Source organism: Lynx canadensis, chromosome C2, assembly GCF_007474595.2.
Source record: "Lynx canadensis isolate LIC74 chromosome C2, mLynCan4.pri.v2, whole genome shotgun sequence".
Lineage (NCBI taxonomy): Eukaryota > Metazoa > Chordata > Mammalia > Carnivora > Felidae > Lynx > Lynx canadensis.
In genome coordinates, this window is record NC_044311.2 from 155,786,134 (window position 1) to 155,801,243 (window position 15,110).

The window sequence follows — 15,110 nt, forward strand, 5'->3', positions numbered from 1 at the left end:
GCCTGCGGCCACGGGCCCTGCCCCCCGGGTCTTGCTCCTGGGGCTGGGAAGGAGGGAGGGAGCAGGCCCCTTGGGGCCACAGTCTTTTGCCACCAAGTAGGCAGCAGGGGTGGGCGGGCTCCTGACAAGGCGGAGGGGCCCCCAGGGACGTTTATTCCCACCAGCCTTCCGGAGCAGACCCCAAGTCAGGCCCGGGCTGGGGCGGACGGCGGAGGGGAGGCTCTGGGCTCCACGCCGAGCATCGGCATACGGTCCACTCCGCGGTGTAGGGGACCAGGCTATGAGAGGGTCGTGTTAAAAACCGTTCAATAGCGGCACTGTTGGGGGGAAAGTAAACTGGCCCGTCCGGGAATCTCGTGATCCTTCAGAACGGGCCACCAGACAGGGCTGTCTTCTCCTCCCGCTCATTGGCCCACAGAGGCCTAATACGGCCACCGTTGGGTTTCAGAAACACGCCCAGGATATTTTCCCTTTGGCCCAGAAACTGGATTTACCAGCTTTGTGTAAAAAGATTATTTTTTTCAACCAGTTATGCACAGATACGAGTCAAACAGTTCTAGGTGATGACTTAGAACGAAAAGAGCGGGTCCCGGAGCCTGCCTGGCCACCCAGAGGTTCGGCGCCTCCAGCAGCTGCTCATGGGATCTGCCCACGGATTTCCAAAGCCTTCGTGGTGCTGCTCCTTTAACTGGTGACGTCGGAAGGTGAAGCTTCGTGCCCTGCCCCCCAGTACAACTGTCCTTCCTACGTAGTTTATAACTTCTGGACAGATTGATGTTCAGGCTTTCATGACCTTAATTAAGCCGCCTTCCCTCCTAGCCTGGCTGCATCCTGCACTGCGACTGAATTTCCTCCACAGCCGACCCGTGGACACAGGTTTAAACTGCGCAGAGCCACTCACGCGTGGATGTTCTCCACAGTCTAGTACTGTAAATACCGTAAATGTATCTTCTCTTCCTGCTGTTCCAGCGTCTTCTTCCCTCTAGCTTAGTCTGCTGTAAGAATACAGTATTTATGGTATTTGTGTGCCCAACAGAATATGCGTAAGAATACAGCGTATTTAACGCATCACCAGCAAGTGATGCAGGAGGAGGGCACCAACTGGGCAGTGGGAGGCTGCCCACAGTTAAGTTTCTGAGGAACAAAAGCGACAGAATTTCTACCGCAGGGGGAGAAGGGCTGGCATCCCTGACCTCTGTGCTGCTCAAGGGTCAGCTGTCCAGCCTTCATTCACACAGTCTTTTTGTGGTGTTTTCTAGGTACTAATAATGTAACCCCACTTTCTACCTACCACTCGAGTGGTACCTGGGACTCGAGTGTTTATAGGCCTGTGACGTCCCCTCCCCCTCTGAGCATCGCCGGGAGCCCTCTGTCCTGCTGCATCCCATGGCTGCCCAGCCCTTTGCCAGGGACCTGCCTTCCCACCGTTCTGGGGGTGCCCTTCAGGATCCTGTCGGGCGGAGCACATCTTCTAGTGCTTTCTGGGGCCAGGGGGCCAGGGGGCCAGTTTGCTGTTACAGGAGAGCGTGGCCTGCCTGCCTTCCCGTTCCAGATGTTTTCAGGCTCTGCCCCCTCGCCTCCCAGCCTCCACCTGCTAGAGATCAAGTCAGACGCTTTTCTCATTCCCGAGGCTCTGGGTAACCTGGGTTTCCCCACCCACCTCCGGAAGCTGCTTTTGGATCCTGTCCTTGGTGGTCTAGCATTGCACAGTGATGTCCCGTATGGGTCTTTCCCTGTCCCTTGCGGGTGGACCCTCTCAAACCTTTTGTTCTGGGACAGCTTTGTGAATTGTTTCACTGGCGATTTCCTTCCCTGTTCCCTGGAACTATTTCTAATCAAATACTGGAATCCAAGAAGCTCAATGAATTCCAAGCACAAGAACCATGAAGAAAACTATATCAAGATATATCATGATTTCCAAAATACTGAAAAAGAACAAAGCTGGAGGGCTCCACAGTTAGTTCCTGATTTCAAAACTTACTATAAAGCCATAATCATCAAAATAGTGTGGTACTGGCATAAGGAGAGATATAGAGACCAGTAATACAGAGTCCAGAAATGAATACTTCTATCTACGGACAACTGATCTTCAACAAGAGCGCCAAGACCATTCAACGGGAGACCATGTCTCTTCAACAAACGGGGTATCCACATTTAAAAACAGGACGCCGGATCCCTACCTCACACCATGTATGAAAACTCCAAATGGATCATTGAACGTCATTTACCAGAATGACAGCTAAAACCAATAGAAGTCTCAGGAGAAAAGATAGGGGTAAAACTTCATGATCTTGGATTTGGTAATGGGGGTCTTATTATGTGCCACCAAAGGTACAAGAAAAGAAAAAAAAAAAGATAAACTTCATCAAAACTTAAAATATGCACTAAAAGTCATTAGCAAGAAAGGGAAAAGATACTCCACAGAATGGGAAAAAAATCACGTATCTGATAAGGATCTAGAAAATATGAAGAACTCCTACAACTGGACAACAGAAGACAACCCAATTTAAAAATGGGCAAAGAACTTGGATCGGCGTTTCTCCAAACAAGACACACAAATGACCAAAAAGCACATAAAAAGATGCTCAACATCACTGTCATCAGGGAAATGCAAATCAAAACCACTTCCTCCCACCATGATCATGAAGCAAAACAGAACCCCCCCCCCCCCCCCCCCGAGAAAAACAGTGTGGACAAGGACCTGGAGAAACCGGAGTCTCTGTGCACAGCTGGTGGGAATGTGAAACGGCACAACCACTGTGGCACAGTTTAGGGGCTCCTCAAAGAATGAAACAGAATGACCACATGACCCAGCAATTTCACTCGTGTGCATATAACCCAAAGAATTAAAAACGGGCCTTTAAACAAAATACTTGGACACACATGTTCACGGCAGCACAATTCCTAACAGCTAAGAAGTGGAAACAACCCAAACGTCCATCAGCTGTCGAAAGGACACACAAAACGTGATCCGTGCACACGACGGGGTGTTATTTGGTCATAAATAGGGATGACGTACTGACAGCTGCTACAGCGTGGGTGAACTTCAGATGCTGAGCGAAACAAGCCACAGACGGACGAGAGGCCAGATTGTAGGATTCTGTTTATATGGCGCATCCCAACAGACAAACCCAGGGGGTGGATGTGGGGGGGAGTGGGGGGTGCGAAGTGCATGGGACTTGGCTACACGAGGCGGTGGCTGCACGACACTGAGAACATACACTTTTTAAGTTTTTTTTTTTTAATGTTATTTTTGAGAGAGCACAAGCAGGGGAGGGGCAGAGAGGGAGACACGGAATCCGAAGCAGGCTCCGGGCTCCGGGCTCCGAGCCGTCGGCACAGAGCCCGACGCGGGGCTCGAACCCACAAACCGTGAGATCGCGACCTGAGCCGAAGTCGGACGCTCAACCGACTGAGCCACCCAGGCGCCCCGAAAACTTACACTTCTAAATCGTTCATTTAAGGTTGAGCGAATTTCACCTCCATTAAGAAACCCCCAAACACTGAAGTCACTGTAACCAGCCCCGGTACCCAGGAGACAGCACCTCCGTGTGAGGGCTCCCAACAGGCCATCCTTCCCTAGCCGCCTTTCTGCTGCTCCCCATCGTAGGCTCTTCTCCAGAAGAGCACTTTCCTCCGCTTTTATCCACCCTGCTCTGGTCATTTGCCACGAGGGCTCACCCGCCTGGCTGTATCCTGTTTGGTAAGATTTTCTTGCTGAGCCGTTTTAGAAGAAAGGTAAAGAAACACACATCTACTCCAATAAACCGTAAGCGGATTCACCGAGGCGGCCAGGTGTTAGTAAAAGGGAAGCTAGCGTCCACACCGGCCCCGGGCTAAGCATCCTACACCCGCTGCTTGCTACCCGCTCCTCACGACACCGCCCAGCGTCAGGCAGTTAAAAATCACGCGTGTGGATTCTGTGTTTACAAAAGGTAGAGCACGGACCCCGGCGAGGCGAGGCGAGGCGAGGCGAGGCGAGGCGTGGGCGCGGTCAGAGCTGTACCGTGGCCCCCGCAGGTCTGGGCTCCGAGGTGCTTCCTGACTTGGTCTTCCGGTCGCGCTCCCGAGCGGCCACGAAGCTCAGCAAGTCGATGGCAGTGACGACCCCGAACACCGTCTGCCTCTGACTGGACTTGCCGTTGCTGTGGTCTGCGGAGGAGCAAGACGGCAGGTGTAAAGGGGTCTCCGCGCGGAGTCCGTGAGAGGCGGCCGCGCCCCGGAGGCCCTGCCCTGGAGCCGCCCGAGGTCCACGCGGGCCCAACACGACGTGCGGTCTTCTGACACGAGACGCCCGGGCGACGCCGGCTTCTCCGCCCCGTGTCTGCCCGGCCGGACGCCCCAGGTTTCACTAAGCAAGCAATCCGAGCGTCCCCCTGGGCGCCCGATGCTTGAGTTTGGCGAGAAGTTCCAACATCTCCCACACCCGTGAACTACACCCCCGGCCTGTCTTCAAACCCCTGCCTTTCTCTCGGGCCTAAATGAACACCAGCCCCTTCCCACCGAGCTGTGCAAAGCGCAGAGAGGGTTTTTGAGACGGTTAATTTTATGTGTCCGCTTGACGAAGTCACGGGGTGCCCAGATATTTAGTCAGACATTACTCTGGGAGTCTGTGAGTGAGACGTGATATTTGAGCACAGGGAGGAGAGAGAGGATCCTCCCTAATGTGGTGGGCCTCACCTAATCAGCCAAAGGCCCGAAAAGAACAAAAAGGCTGACTCTCCGAGTGAGAGAACATCGTTCCTGTCTTTGGACTCAGACTGAAACACTGGCTCTTGGGTCCTGAGCCTGCCCCCTCACCCTGCAGGGGACCCACCAGCCGGGTCACCCAGTTGGTCAGCCAACTCCTTACACCACAGCTCTTTCCCCACATCCACATATCCTGGTGACGCTTTCCCCCGAGAACCGTGACGGACGCACACAGGGCCAGGCCCCCCCTTTCCCAGCACCACACCTATGGCTGGCTGTCCCTCGTGCCTTTGAGGGCAGAGGTCCCGGCGAGTGGGGGGGGGGGGGGGGGGGCGGGGACCCAGCTGGCATGCTCGGAGAACCTCGGGAGAGGAAGAGGTACCGGGACGGACAGACGGCCGCACGCCTCCGCAGGGGACGGCGGCCTCTAGCGGCCTCTCCAGTCTGCCCTATAGAACCTCCAGGAGAAACCCGTCCAGGGCCCGGCGTGCAGGCTTTCTGGAAAAAGGGCCACGGGGTCTCTGCCACAACCGCTCGCCTCTGCCAGCACCGCAGGAGGCGGCCGGGGGAAACTTGGGACTCTGGCCTTTTTCTGGTAGAAGTTCAAATGTGAGTCAACAGCCTAGGAGGAAGAACCCTCCCACTCGAGCCTGGGGCCTGGGGGTCCAGGACCCTAGACGCCCTCCTCTGCCCTCGGAGGCTCCGACTGTGACCACAGAGCCATTTCCGGCGGGGGGGCGGGGCGTACATACCTGAGGGCCCCCCCACCACGCCCGTCAAGGCCAGGTCCCGCGCTGTGGAACCAAGGACGGGACGGGCGTTAGAGTCGGGGCAGACCGGGCCCCAAGACCAGCCCCCGCCGGGAGGGTGGGCACTCTGGGCCCCTCCGATCCTCCTCGCTTCTCCAGCCCTCATCCCCGCCCAGGACCGGACGCATCCCCCGGCCTGTGGGGACCCGCCAAAGAGGCCCAGAAGGGGCTTTGTGCGCGGCAGTTCAAAAGCCCTGTGGCCTCTCTGGCAGGGACCACAGAAGGCTCCCTCCGAGATCCACAGTCACAGGCTGGTGGGGGCTAGAGGTCAGCACCCCCCCCCCCCCCCCCCCCCCCCCCCCCCCGACACCCTCTGAGGGACGAGGGCCTCATTGCCCCGCGGAGCTCCCGGCCCAGCCCGGCCCACAGCAGGCCCACTCACACTGGATCTGCTCGTGGACCACCAGGGCGAAGTGGTCCGTTTCCAGGATGTGCGACAGCTTGCCCAGCGGGTCCGTCAGCCGGATCTGGAAGAGAACGTGCGGTCGGTCCGCGCTCCCAGGACAGTCCCGCCAGGCCTCAAGCTGGCAGAGCCTGAGGGCCACTGCCTGCCAGGCCTGACAGTGAAAGGAGCAAAGCAAAGGCTGGGCATCGCTCCAGAACATTCTCCTCTAGTCTTTTGCCTATTCAGAAACCGAATGCAGGACGCAGAGGGCGACACAGTGCACATAAGACACTTAGATGAACCATGAGTCCTTAGAGAGACACAGGACAGAGCCATTTAGAAAGGCTTCCCACACTCTGACCCCAACTCTGACATTCTGGAAGAGGCAAAACTAATGAGAAGCTCAGGGAGGGGTGCCGGGGTGGCTGAGTCCGTTAAGCCTCCAACTTTGGCTTTCGGCTCAGGTCATGATCTCGCAGTTCATGAGTTCGAGCCCCGCGTCGGGCTCTGTGCTGACAGCTCGGAGCCTGGAGCCTGCTTCGGATTCTGTCTCCCTCTCTCTCTGCCCCTCGCCCGCTCACACTATGTCTCTCTCAAAGGTAAACATAAAAAAAAAAAAAAAAAAAAAAAGAAAACTCGGGGAGATACAGGGGGAGAGGGGTTTACACACAGCACCGGTCTGTGGGATACTGGAACAGCTACATCTGCCACAACCCCGGGGCCCGTGGGAGGCACAGACAGACCCCCTATGAAGACTAGCGCTTAGCGGTCACCTGCCCCAACAAACACCAGTGCAAGACGTGGGAACAATGGCGAGCTGTGTGGAGAAGGCAGACGTGGGTGCTCGCCCCACACCACCTGCTCAAGACAAACTGTGAGAACTTACAGTAAAAACAGGGTCCACCTTCCGAGGATCGACACCCGTGCCTCACGAGAAGTGTGCTCCCACCAGGTGGGAAAGGGAGTGTGGGGGACACAAAATGGACAGAAGACCCGGGAGGGAAAATCAGGATGGGGGCGCTGGAGGAGCGGTCATGATCGGAGACCCTGGCCCTTGTGCGGGAGCGAGGCTGGCCCCCGGTGGCCCCCCGGCCACCAGGCCTGTCGCCCCGCTCAGTCCGCGGCTCGCCGCCCGCCGACCCGGCCCCAGGTGTTCCCTCGCCCCCAACATCGCCAACGCCCGGCTCGGACCTCAGCCAAGACCGGAGATGGGCTTCGGGCACACCCCCAACACCCTCTTGGCTGACCGCCTGGAACCCGGAAGTCACGGTGACCACACGTCCAGAGGGAAGAGGTCTGCTGTCAGCAAGAGGCCTAAAGGGCTGCTGTCTTTGTGTCCACGTTCTTTGAGAAATCGGCGGAGGATGCTGTTCAAGGAGTTCAGCCTCCCCGGCCCTCGGGGGGCTGTTACCCTCATGCCTAGCACTCCCCAAGAACAGACCCCGTCCCCGCACTGGGAACGCAAGTTTGCGGTAAACGCAGGTGACGTCTCTGCAAGTTGAACTCACCCGAGGCCATACTTCCATTTGAAAGATCTTCCTAGTTTTAAATGACCCGCAGGGAGAGGCGAACACGGTGAGGTGGGGCATTCGGAGAATGGAGTGAGCCTAGCCCCCAGCCCCCGCCGGCATCTACACGGGCTGGGGCTCTACCGCGGGACCTCCTTCCCTCCTGCTCACACCGCAAGGTTCTCAGCTTAGTTACGGATGGGGCGTCAGCAGCCCAGCCGCGGGGGTCACCTGGTGTAAGCCACGGCACTCGGCCATCTCTTTACGCTCCCAGGAAAGTCTGACCCGGAGAGCCCTCTGTCCCCCACGGCCTCCACTGCCATCAGCGCCCCGGGAGGGGTCACAGGGGCTGGCTGACCCTCTCTGGGGACACAGTGAGGGGAGTGTTCATCAGACGTGAGCTGGACGAGCCCTGGTCAGCCACACGGGAACCTAGCCCGGCGCCCTTCCTGTTTGGACTCTGGTACTGGGGGCGGTTCCGTGGGAAAAGACCAGCGCTCACGGCTCAGGAGACCAGGGGAAGAGCCTCTGGGGGTGGGTCCGGGGGGGTCCAGCACGTCCACACCGGGCGCCAGTGCACGCTGAAGTGTTCACAGCAGCGCCGGTCCACGGAAGCCAGCTTCCGCCAAACGCTTTCTGTAGGCCACGCACTGGATGTGGTCAAAAGACCACGGGGGGTCACGAAGAACCAGGTGGTAAGGGAGCCACAGCGCACCCAGGTGGCCAGGCCCCCACGGGGCAGCGGGAAGGGCCAGCGCCCGGCAGGGCGGCTGTGCCCAGATGTCGGGTCCCACCCAGGCTGTCTACTGCGGCCCCTGCGTTCTCAAGACAGGATCTGGAACGCGGAGGCTTGGAGCCCCTGCTGAAGGAAGACACCTGCCTCCCCCCACACCCGCCCCTGGGAGCGCAGGGCAGAGGGGAGCAGGTGCACGGCGGCCCGCGACGCGGTCGGCTCCTCCGGCCCCGCCCGGCAGCTCAGCGGCGGCGGGAACTGAAGTCCCTGCGCTGAGACCCAGAGGGGTCCCGGCCGAGGGCCTGGCCGCGCTCTGGGGGCGGAGGCGTGGCTGAAGGTGTGACGTGGCCTCTCAGGGAGGGAACAAGATACAGACTCCGGCGCCAGGCGGCGGCCACCGGCTCTGCCAGCTTGAAGACAGACCCACGGAGCGGAGCCCCCACCGGAGAGAAGGCTCCCCCGACCAGGCCAGCTCGTGGAAGGCCCCGGTGTGGGCCAGCGGCCCTCGGGGCGGGAAGGGACCAGCGTGCACGGCCCCGGGGGATGGGTCTCACCACACTACGCTGTGGGAAAGGCACACGAGTGGCACACGCCGTGTGCACGGGTCTGCAGAGCACATACCGCCTGCAGCGACGAGAGGGGCGTCGGCGGGGGCGGGGGAAGCCTTCGGGGTAAGGGATACGTGCGCTCGTGACCATGGGGACAGCTTCGTGGGTGCGTATTCACGTCAGAACCATCGAGTGGGCTAGGTTGGACACGACCCCGTGTGGCAGTTACGCCTCGGTGGAGGGAACAGCTGAGAAGCCAGCGGGAAGGGCGCCCACGCTCGGCCCGGCTGGCCAGCCCCTTGCACGTGACACCGGGCTCAGTGACACCTCACGGAGCTTCCGCACAAGAAACACGCTCGTGCGCTCGGTGCTCCGGGGTGTGACAGGGCCTGGGGCACAGAGGGTGAGCGCATCGCGTGGGGGCAGCGGGGGCACCAGCTGCGGGAAGTGTCGAGGTTGGAGGAAGGACAGGGGACGAGGAGGAGGGGGTGACAGTCCAGGCCGGGCAGCGGCTCCCAGAGGGCCTAGCGGAAGGGGCCCTGCAGGGCCCGTGAGACAGGTGATGGCCGAAAGTGGAAGGAACACGGATTCTAGGGCCATGTCAGCTGCGTGGTGGGAAACTCCTCCCCGGCTCTAGACTCAGCCCCTCAAATCCAACACGGCCAGGGGCCACCTTCCCTCACCAAGTGCAGGACAAGCTGGCGGGGAGTCGGCGCCAGGGACCAGGGAGAGGGGACACCCGACCGCACCACCTTGGGGCCTCTGCACAGCCCATCGAGGGACCGTGATCATGAAAGGACACCCACGGGCCCCAACCAGCCCCGGCAACGCCCCAGAATGTTCTCGGCCTGCCGGTCATTCTTAATGAACGTGCACAGAGAAGGCACAGGCTCAGCGTTGCGGAACGACCGTGCTGGCGGGCGCCCGGCTTGGCTGAGACGGCCTCGGGGTGCTGACCCCCAGGTGAGCCCCCACCAGCGAGGGCCGCCTGCAGAGCAGGGGCAAAACCTTGGGTTTACGGGCTTGGGCGCAGCAGGGGCCCCGGCACCCTCTCACGGGGAGCACTGAGCCCCGCCTTCGAGGGCAGGCCCGGGTCTCGAGCGAAACAGAGCTCGTACCTGTTTGAACTGCTTATAGAGGACTTTTCGAACTTGGTCTGACGGCTGAACCTTCCCAGCGAGCAGGGACGAGAGCATGTTCCCCAGGGTCACCATCCCCAGGATCACCCTGGGAAACAGGGGTCAGGGGTCAGTGCGGGCACCCCTCTTCCCTCCCAAGGACAGAACACGCCCACAGCCACCCTCTGCTCAGGCTGTGCTCCGTGGCCAGACGTGGAATCTCTCTGAGAATTCAACCAGGAAGTGGGGTGCCTACGCGTGGGTATAGAGTGACCGACGCCCGGCCCTGGGGGCTGCCTGTCCAGTGCGGGGACACCACAACCCAGCGAGTCTCGGGAGCCTCCATTCTGACCAGCATCGCGGGGAAACAGCTGGAGCGTCCCAGGTGGTGGGCTTGGTTCTAGAATTGGGACGGTCTCGGGAGACTGCTGGCTGGCCACGGCCTTCCAGTGCTGGCCACGAGCCACGGCACGGCCGGTCCTCTCCCGCCGCCCCCCACGCACGTGTCCAGAGTGCAGGGACGCCGCAGGAGGGCCCCTTGGGCCGTAAGAGCTAGCGTGGCGGGTGCGCATGGACAAGTCATCCGACGGGCCAACCGCTGCCCCGCCCTGCCCGGGAGCTTGGGGCCCTGGCCCTGCGGCTCCGGGCAGAGCCCCGGGTTGGGGTGGCTGACACTGACCCTGATTCGTCGACCACGGGCACCTGGTCGAAGCCCTTCTCGCGGAGGATCTCGATGGTGTGCTCGCAGGTGACCGTGGGCAGCACCATCAGCGGGGCCGACAGGCTCAGCTCCTGAACTCGCAGGTGCCACCACCTGGGGGGAGGGCGCCGGGCCGGCCGCGAACCGGGAGGCGGGAGGGGAGGACAAGTACACTCACTGCAAGGCTCAGCGCAGAGGGATGAAGGCCGGCCGGGTGGGGGACGGAGCACAGGGGCCTGGACTTGGGAGCACGGTCTCCGCTCAGAGACACCCTTACCACGGCTTCGTCACGGTGAAGTCCTCCTCCTTCAGGAAGCCCTTCTGCATCATCCATTCGTCACTCAGGAATTTGGACCTACGGGCATCAAGAAGCCGCTGGGGCCCGGTCGGTCCTGAGACAGCCCAGCACCACTCGCGGGACACCGTGGCTCCAGCCGAGACCCCGAGCGGCCGGCAGGGACTGCAGGGTGAGGCCGGGGAGCCGGGCCTCGGAGACCCCAGCAGGGAGTGCCGTGGGGGCACCTGGTCGACCAGCGAGCCTGGCCTGCGTCTGCGGGGGGCGCAGAGCACAGCGTCTGTCCCGGAGCCCAAGCCGGCAAGCCCGCTCCTGGCTCCGGGGCGGCCTCCCGGCCGAGGAACAGAGGGAGCGCCTCCCTCCCAGGGGCTGAGGACACTGGCCCGGCTCGGGGCTGCCTGGCTGGGACCCGCCCCAACCTGCCACCCGGTGACCAAGACACGCGGGAGGACACGCTCGGTCCTTCGCATGACCGGTTCCATCTACTGCTCACAGCTACCCCATCTCTCTGCCCCCCAACACCCGCCCCGTCTCCCTCCCGTTCACCCCACCTCCCGCATACCCCCACCCTGTCCCCCGCCCCCCACTGGCCCTGTCTTTCCCTCCTCCCCCACCCCATCTCTCCCCCCACCACACCACCCTCTCTACCCCCTGCGGACCTGCCCTCTCACCTGCACCCCTGCTCCGTGTCTCCCACATAGCCGCTGCATCTCCCTCACCCACCCGCCACGTCTCCCACAGACCCGCCCTGCTTCTCACACCCTCCAGCGTGCACACGCTCACATGCCCACACAGCAGGCCTGTCGAGCTCACGGGGAGACGGGCATCCTGACTGGGGCAGGCACGCAGCCCAGCACAGGGCAACTTGGCGGTGGGAACCCTTGTGAACCCCCGCGCCCCCTGGGAAGCCAACTCGGGGCACCCCCAGCACCCAGGCAATGGAGGGAATCGTGAGGGTTTGGCGGGCGGGGGCCAGGGGGGTCCTCAGCTCCCCGTCCCCTAGAAGCCTGCTGCGGAGCAACCTGGTGCACAGGCAGAGCCGTAGGCCCAGGGGCCACCGGCTGGACCTATGGCCCTCAGAGCTGGGCCACAACACACACGAACGCCCGGTGCCATCGGGCCGGAAGGGGCCGTGGGGGCCACCGGCCAGACACTTCCCAGCAGGTCCTGAAGGGCGGTCTGAGCCCAGCCAGGGATCTCCTCAGTCAGAGGGTGGAGGCCACAAGGGAGCGAGTGGCGGAGGGCAGCTCACAGGAGACGCGTGGGAGGGGCGACAGGGGCAGGAGGGGCTGAAGTGGGCAAGGAACCCCCTCCAGGGGGCGCTCTGCCGGACGCACCGGCCGCCCTGAAGGTGCGCGGAGTCATAAGCGTGTCTAGAGGACCCCAAGACGGGGACCAGACAGGCTGAGACACAATGGGGAGCCCGACGGGGAGCCCGGGGCCAGGCGCAGGCAGAGCTCACAGGGGTCCCGCAGACCCCCACCCTCCCTCCTCCTTGCTGTCTGATCTCCGGGGCGGCCCGTCAGCGAGAGCCCCCAGGGCGTGCGGGGCTCAGGAGGACAGAGAGACGCGGGCGGGGGACTCGGAAGGACAGAGACGCGGGCGGGGAGGGCGCGTCTTACATGTAGTTGCGCACCGAGTCCGGCAGAATCACCACGCAGCGCTGGCCCTCCTGCAGCTCCTGGGCAGCCTTCACGGCCACCGACATGGCGCTGCCGGCACTGCCACCTGCGGGGGGACGGGGCGGGGGGGGGGGGCGTGAGCACCTGCGTGCGAGCCTGGGGAGCCACCCGCAGGGCCTGGCTCTGGGGGGAGGACCCCGCTTGTCACTGCACCCGCACCGCTCTGGCAGCACGGAGCTCCACGTCCGCCCAGGCTTCGTCGCTAAACCCTCCCCGAGGAAGCACAGACACCCCACAGCGAGCTGCGTGTCCTCTCGGCCGTCAGTCCCTGGGGGTCTAAATCCAGCGCTTCCCTCGGGGGCCTTGGGGCTCCGAGCGGAGACAGCCGGTGGGGAGCATGGTCCCATCTCCTTCTGACCCTGGAGGCCCGTGTCACACATGCCCCCCAGCCTCTCCAGGGCATTCCCGGCACCCTGTGCCAGCCCCAGACCCCAGGTGAGGGCTGGACTTGACTGAAAACAAGTGTCCACAGGGCGCCTGGGTGGCTCAGTCGGTTAAGCGTGTCTGACTTCGGCTCAGGTCATGATCTCGCAGTCCATGAGTTTGAGCCCCGTGTCAGGCTGTGTGCTGACAGCTCGGGGCCTGGAGCCTGCTTCTGATTCTGTGTCTCCCTCTCTCTCTGCCCCTCCGCTGCTCGTGCTCTGTCTGTCTAGCACTCAAAAATAAATGAACATTTTGGGCGCCTGGGTGGCTCAGTCGGTTGAGCGTCCAACTTCAGCTCAGGTCACGATCTCGCGGTCCGTGAGTTCGAGCCCCGCGTCGGGCTCTGGGCTGACGGCTCAGAGCCTGGAGCCTGCTTCGGATTCTGTGTCTCCCTCTCTCTCTGCCCCTCCCCCGTTCATGCTCTGTCTCTCTCTGTCTCAAAAATAAATAAACGTTAAAAAAATTTTTAAAACTAAGAAATAAAAAATAAATAAACAATAAATAAAAAAAAGATGCAGACAGAAAGACTATTAAAATGTATTGCTGCGACAGAAAGAAAGGAAATGGGGGCGCCTGGGTGGCGCAGTCGGTTGAACGTCCAACTTCAGCTCAGGTCATGATCTCGCGGTCCGTGAGTTCGAGCCCTGCGTCGGGCTCTGGGCTGACGGCTCAGAGCCTGGAGCCTGCTTCGGATTCTGTGTCTCCCTCTCTCTCTGCCCCTCCCCCGTTCATGCTCTGTCTCTGTCTCAAAAATAAATGAACGTTAAAAAAAAAATTTTTTTTTAATAAATATTAAGAAAAAAGCAAAAAAAAACAAGCGCCCTAAAAGCTTTGGCCTCACCCCCAAACCACTGACGGCATCACCGGGACGCCTCTCAAGGTGGGGCCGGCAGGAGGCAGACGCCCACTCGTACCCGGACCCCACTGCCCACTTCGCCGGGAGCGCAGAGATGGCGGCTGTTTTCTTCTTCTGTTGAGCTACTGGGGGGTTGCTACGTCCCCAGGCCCCTCACAGCTCACACTCCTTCCCTTCTCGGATCTGCGGGCCACGCCTGTCCTCAGTGAGACAAAGCCTAAGGACCCCAGGGGCCCAGGAACACAGACCCAGAGCTCCAGCCATGTTCTGGAAGGGCACCCCTGCTGTGAGCATGACGGCCCTGCCAAGGGGCAGACGGATGGACGGCACCTGACAGGCGCGGCCCGCGGCTTCAGAACGAGCGTGTCTTTTACACGTGGCCTGGAGGTGGGCAGGGGGCAAGTGCACCCCAGAGCCCGCCCGGCACTCACCGCACAGCAGCCCCTCCTGTGCAATCAGCATCCGGGCGAAGGCAAAGGCCTCCTCGTCGTTGCTCTTGAACCACTTGTCCACCACCTGCAGACAGGACCCACACGGAAAGCTCTGGAGGGGCCCGGGCCCTTCCGTGGTGGGGGTGTGGCCACAGCCCGCGCCCGCAACCTCACAGGTGCGCCAGAGGCCATGACCCTCATCGGAACGTGGCCCGGCCCCACATCTGTGATCGGATTCTCAGGGCTAGAACCCTAGAACTTTCTACCTCTCCTGGTCCAACACATTCTGCCCCTGGCATCGAAACTGTCCCCCAGCCCCCGCCGCACAGCTCTGTCCCCACAGGTCTACCCTAGACAACCCCCCCCCCCCCCCCCACCGACAGAATTACCCTCTAGGGTCCCAAAAGAGAGCCCTGTCTGGCTGGGGTCCTTATCGTTCACTTTGCTTCCCTGCCCTCAGCACCCGCGCCCTCTCCCTCTGCGGGGACCAGGCCCGTGCCCACGGCCGTCTCAGCGTCTCCGCCCACCAGGGCCCTGGCACACACTCAATATGGTGCCACCTGTTACCTACCCTTGACGGCGAGGCCACGCTTTCCCCGCCTGCTCATGCAGCCCCCACTATTCCGTGGCCCCTCCGTCGGAAAACAGGTCAAGGGCGTTTGTACCCAGAGGGCTGGAACCGTGCCTGGGAGAGCCCTGGCCCTGCCTACCGTCCGGTCCAGCACCGTGGGGATGAAGTCGTAGCCGATCCCTTCCACCTCGTAGACCGTCTGCTCCGACTGGTTCAGCTCCTCGGGCTCTGCGAGGATGGAACCCTCGGGATCCACCCCGATGATCTAGAGGGGGCGGCATGAGGGCCCGAGTTGGGCAACAGTCTCATCTGGCCGTGCCTGGCTTTTTATGGGGGTGGCCAATCCCACCCCTAGTAAGCAC

At 61.5% G+C, this 15,110-nt stretch overlaps 1 protein-coding gene across 7 annotated transcripts in view; it reads right to left on the reverse strand.

The window, feature by feature from the left end:
- Positions 1-3,243: 3,243 nt before the first annotated feature.
- CBS (cystathionine beta-synthase) overlaps positions 3,244-15,110 on the reverse strand; it is a 30,282-nt gene continuing 18,415 nt past the window's right edge. For 5 of the 7 annotated variants that reach the window (XM_030329536.2, XM_030329533.2, XM_030329534.2 and 2 more), the window contains 9 exons: positions 14,888-15,013; positions 14,178-14,262; positions 12,408-12,513; positions 10,768-10,845; positions 10,470-10,604; positions 9,791-9,899; positions 5,881-5,965; positions 5,442-5,483; positions 3,256-4,152 (listed from right to left, as the gene is read on the reverse strand). In XM_030329536.2, coding sequence (XP_030185396.1) covers positions 3,995-4,152; positions 5,442-5,483; positions 5,881-5,965; positions 9,791-9,899; positions 10,470-10,604; positions 10,768-10,845; positions 12,408-12,513; positions 14,178-14,262; positions 14,888-15,013 — 924 coding nt within the window. In that variant the 3' untranslated portion in view covers positions 3,256-3,994. Of the gene's footprint in view, positions 4,153-5,441; positions 5,484-5,880; positions 5,966-9,790; positions 9,900-10,469; positions 10,605-10,767; positions 10,846-12,407; positions 12,514-14,177; positions 14,263-14,887; positions 15,014-15,110 lie in introns of all 7 variants that reach the window. The other 2 variants (XM_032594793.1, XM_030329532.2) reach the window with 2 other exon arrangements.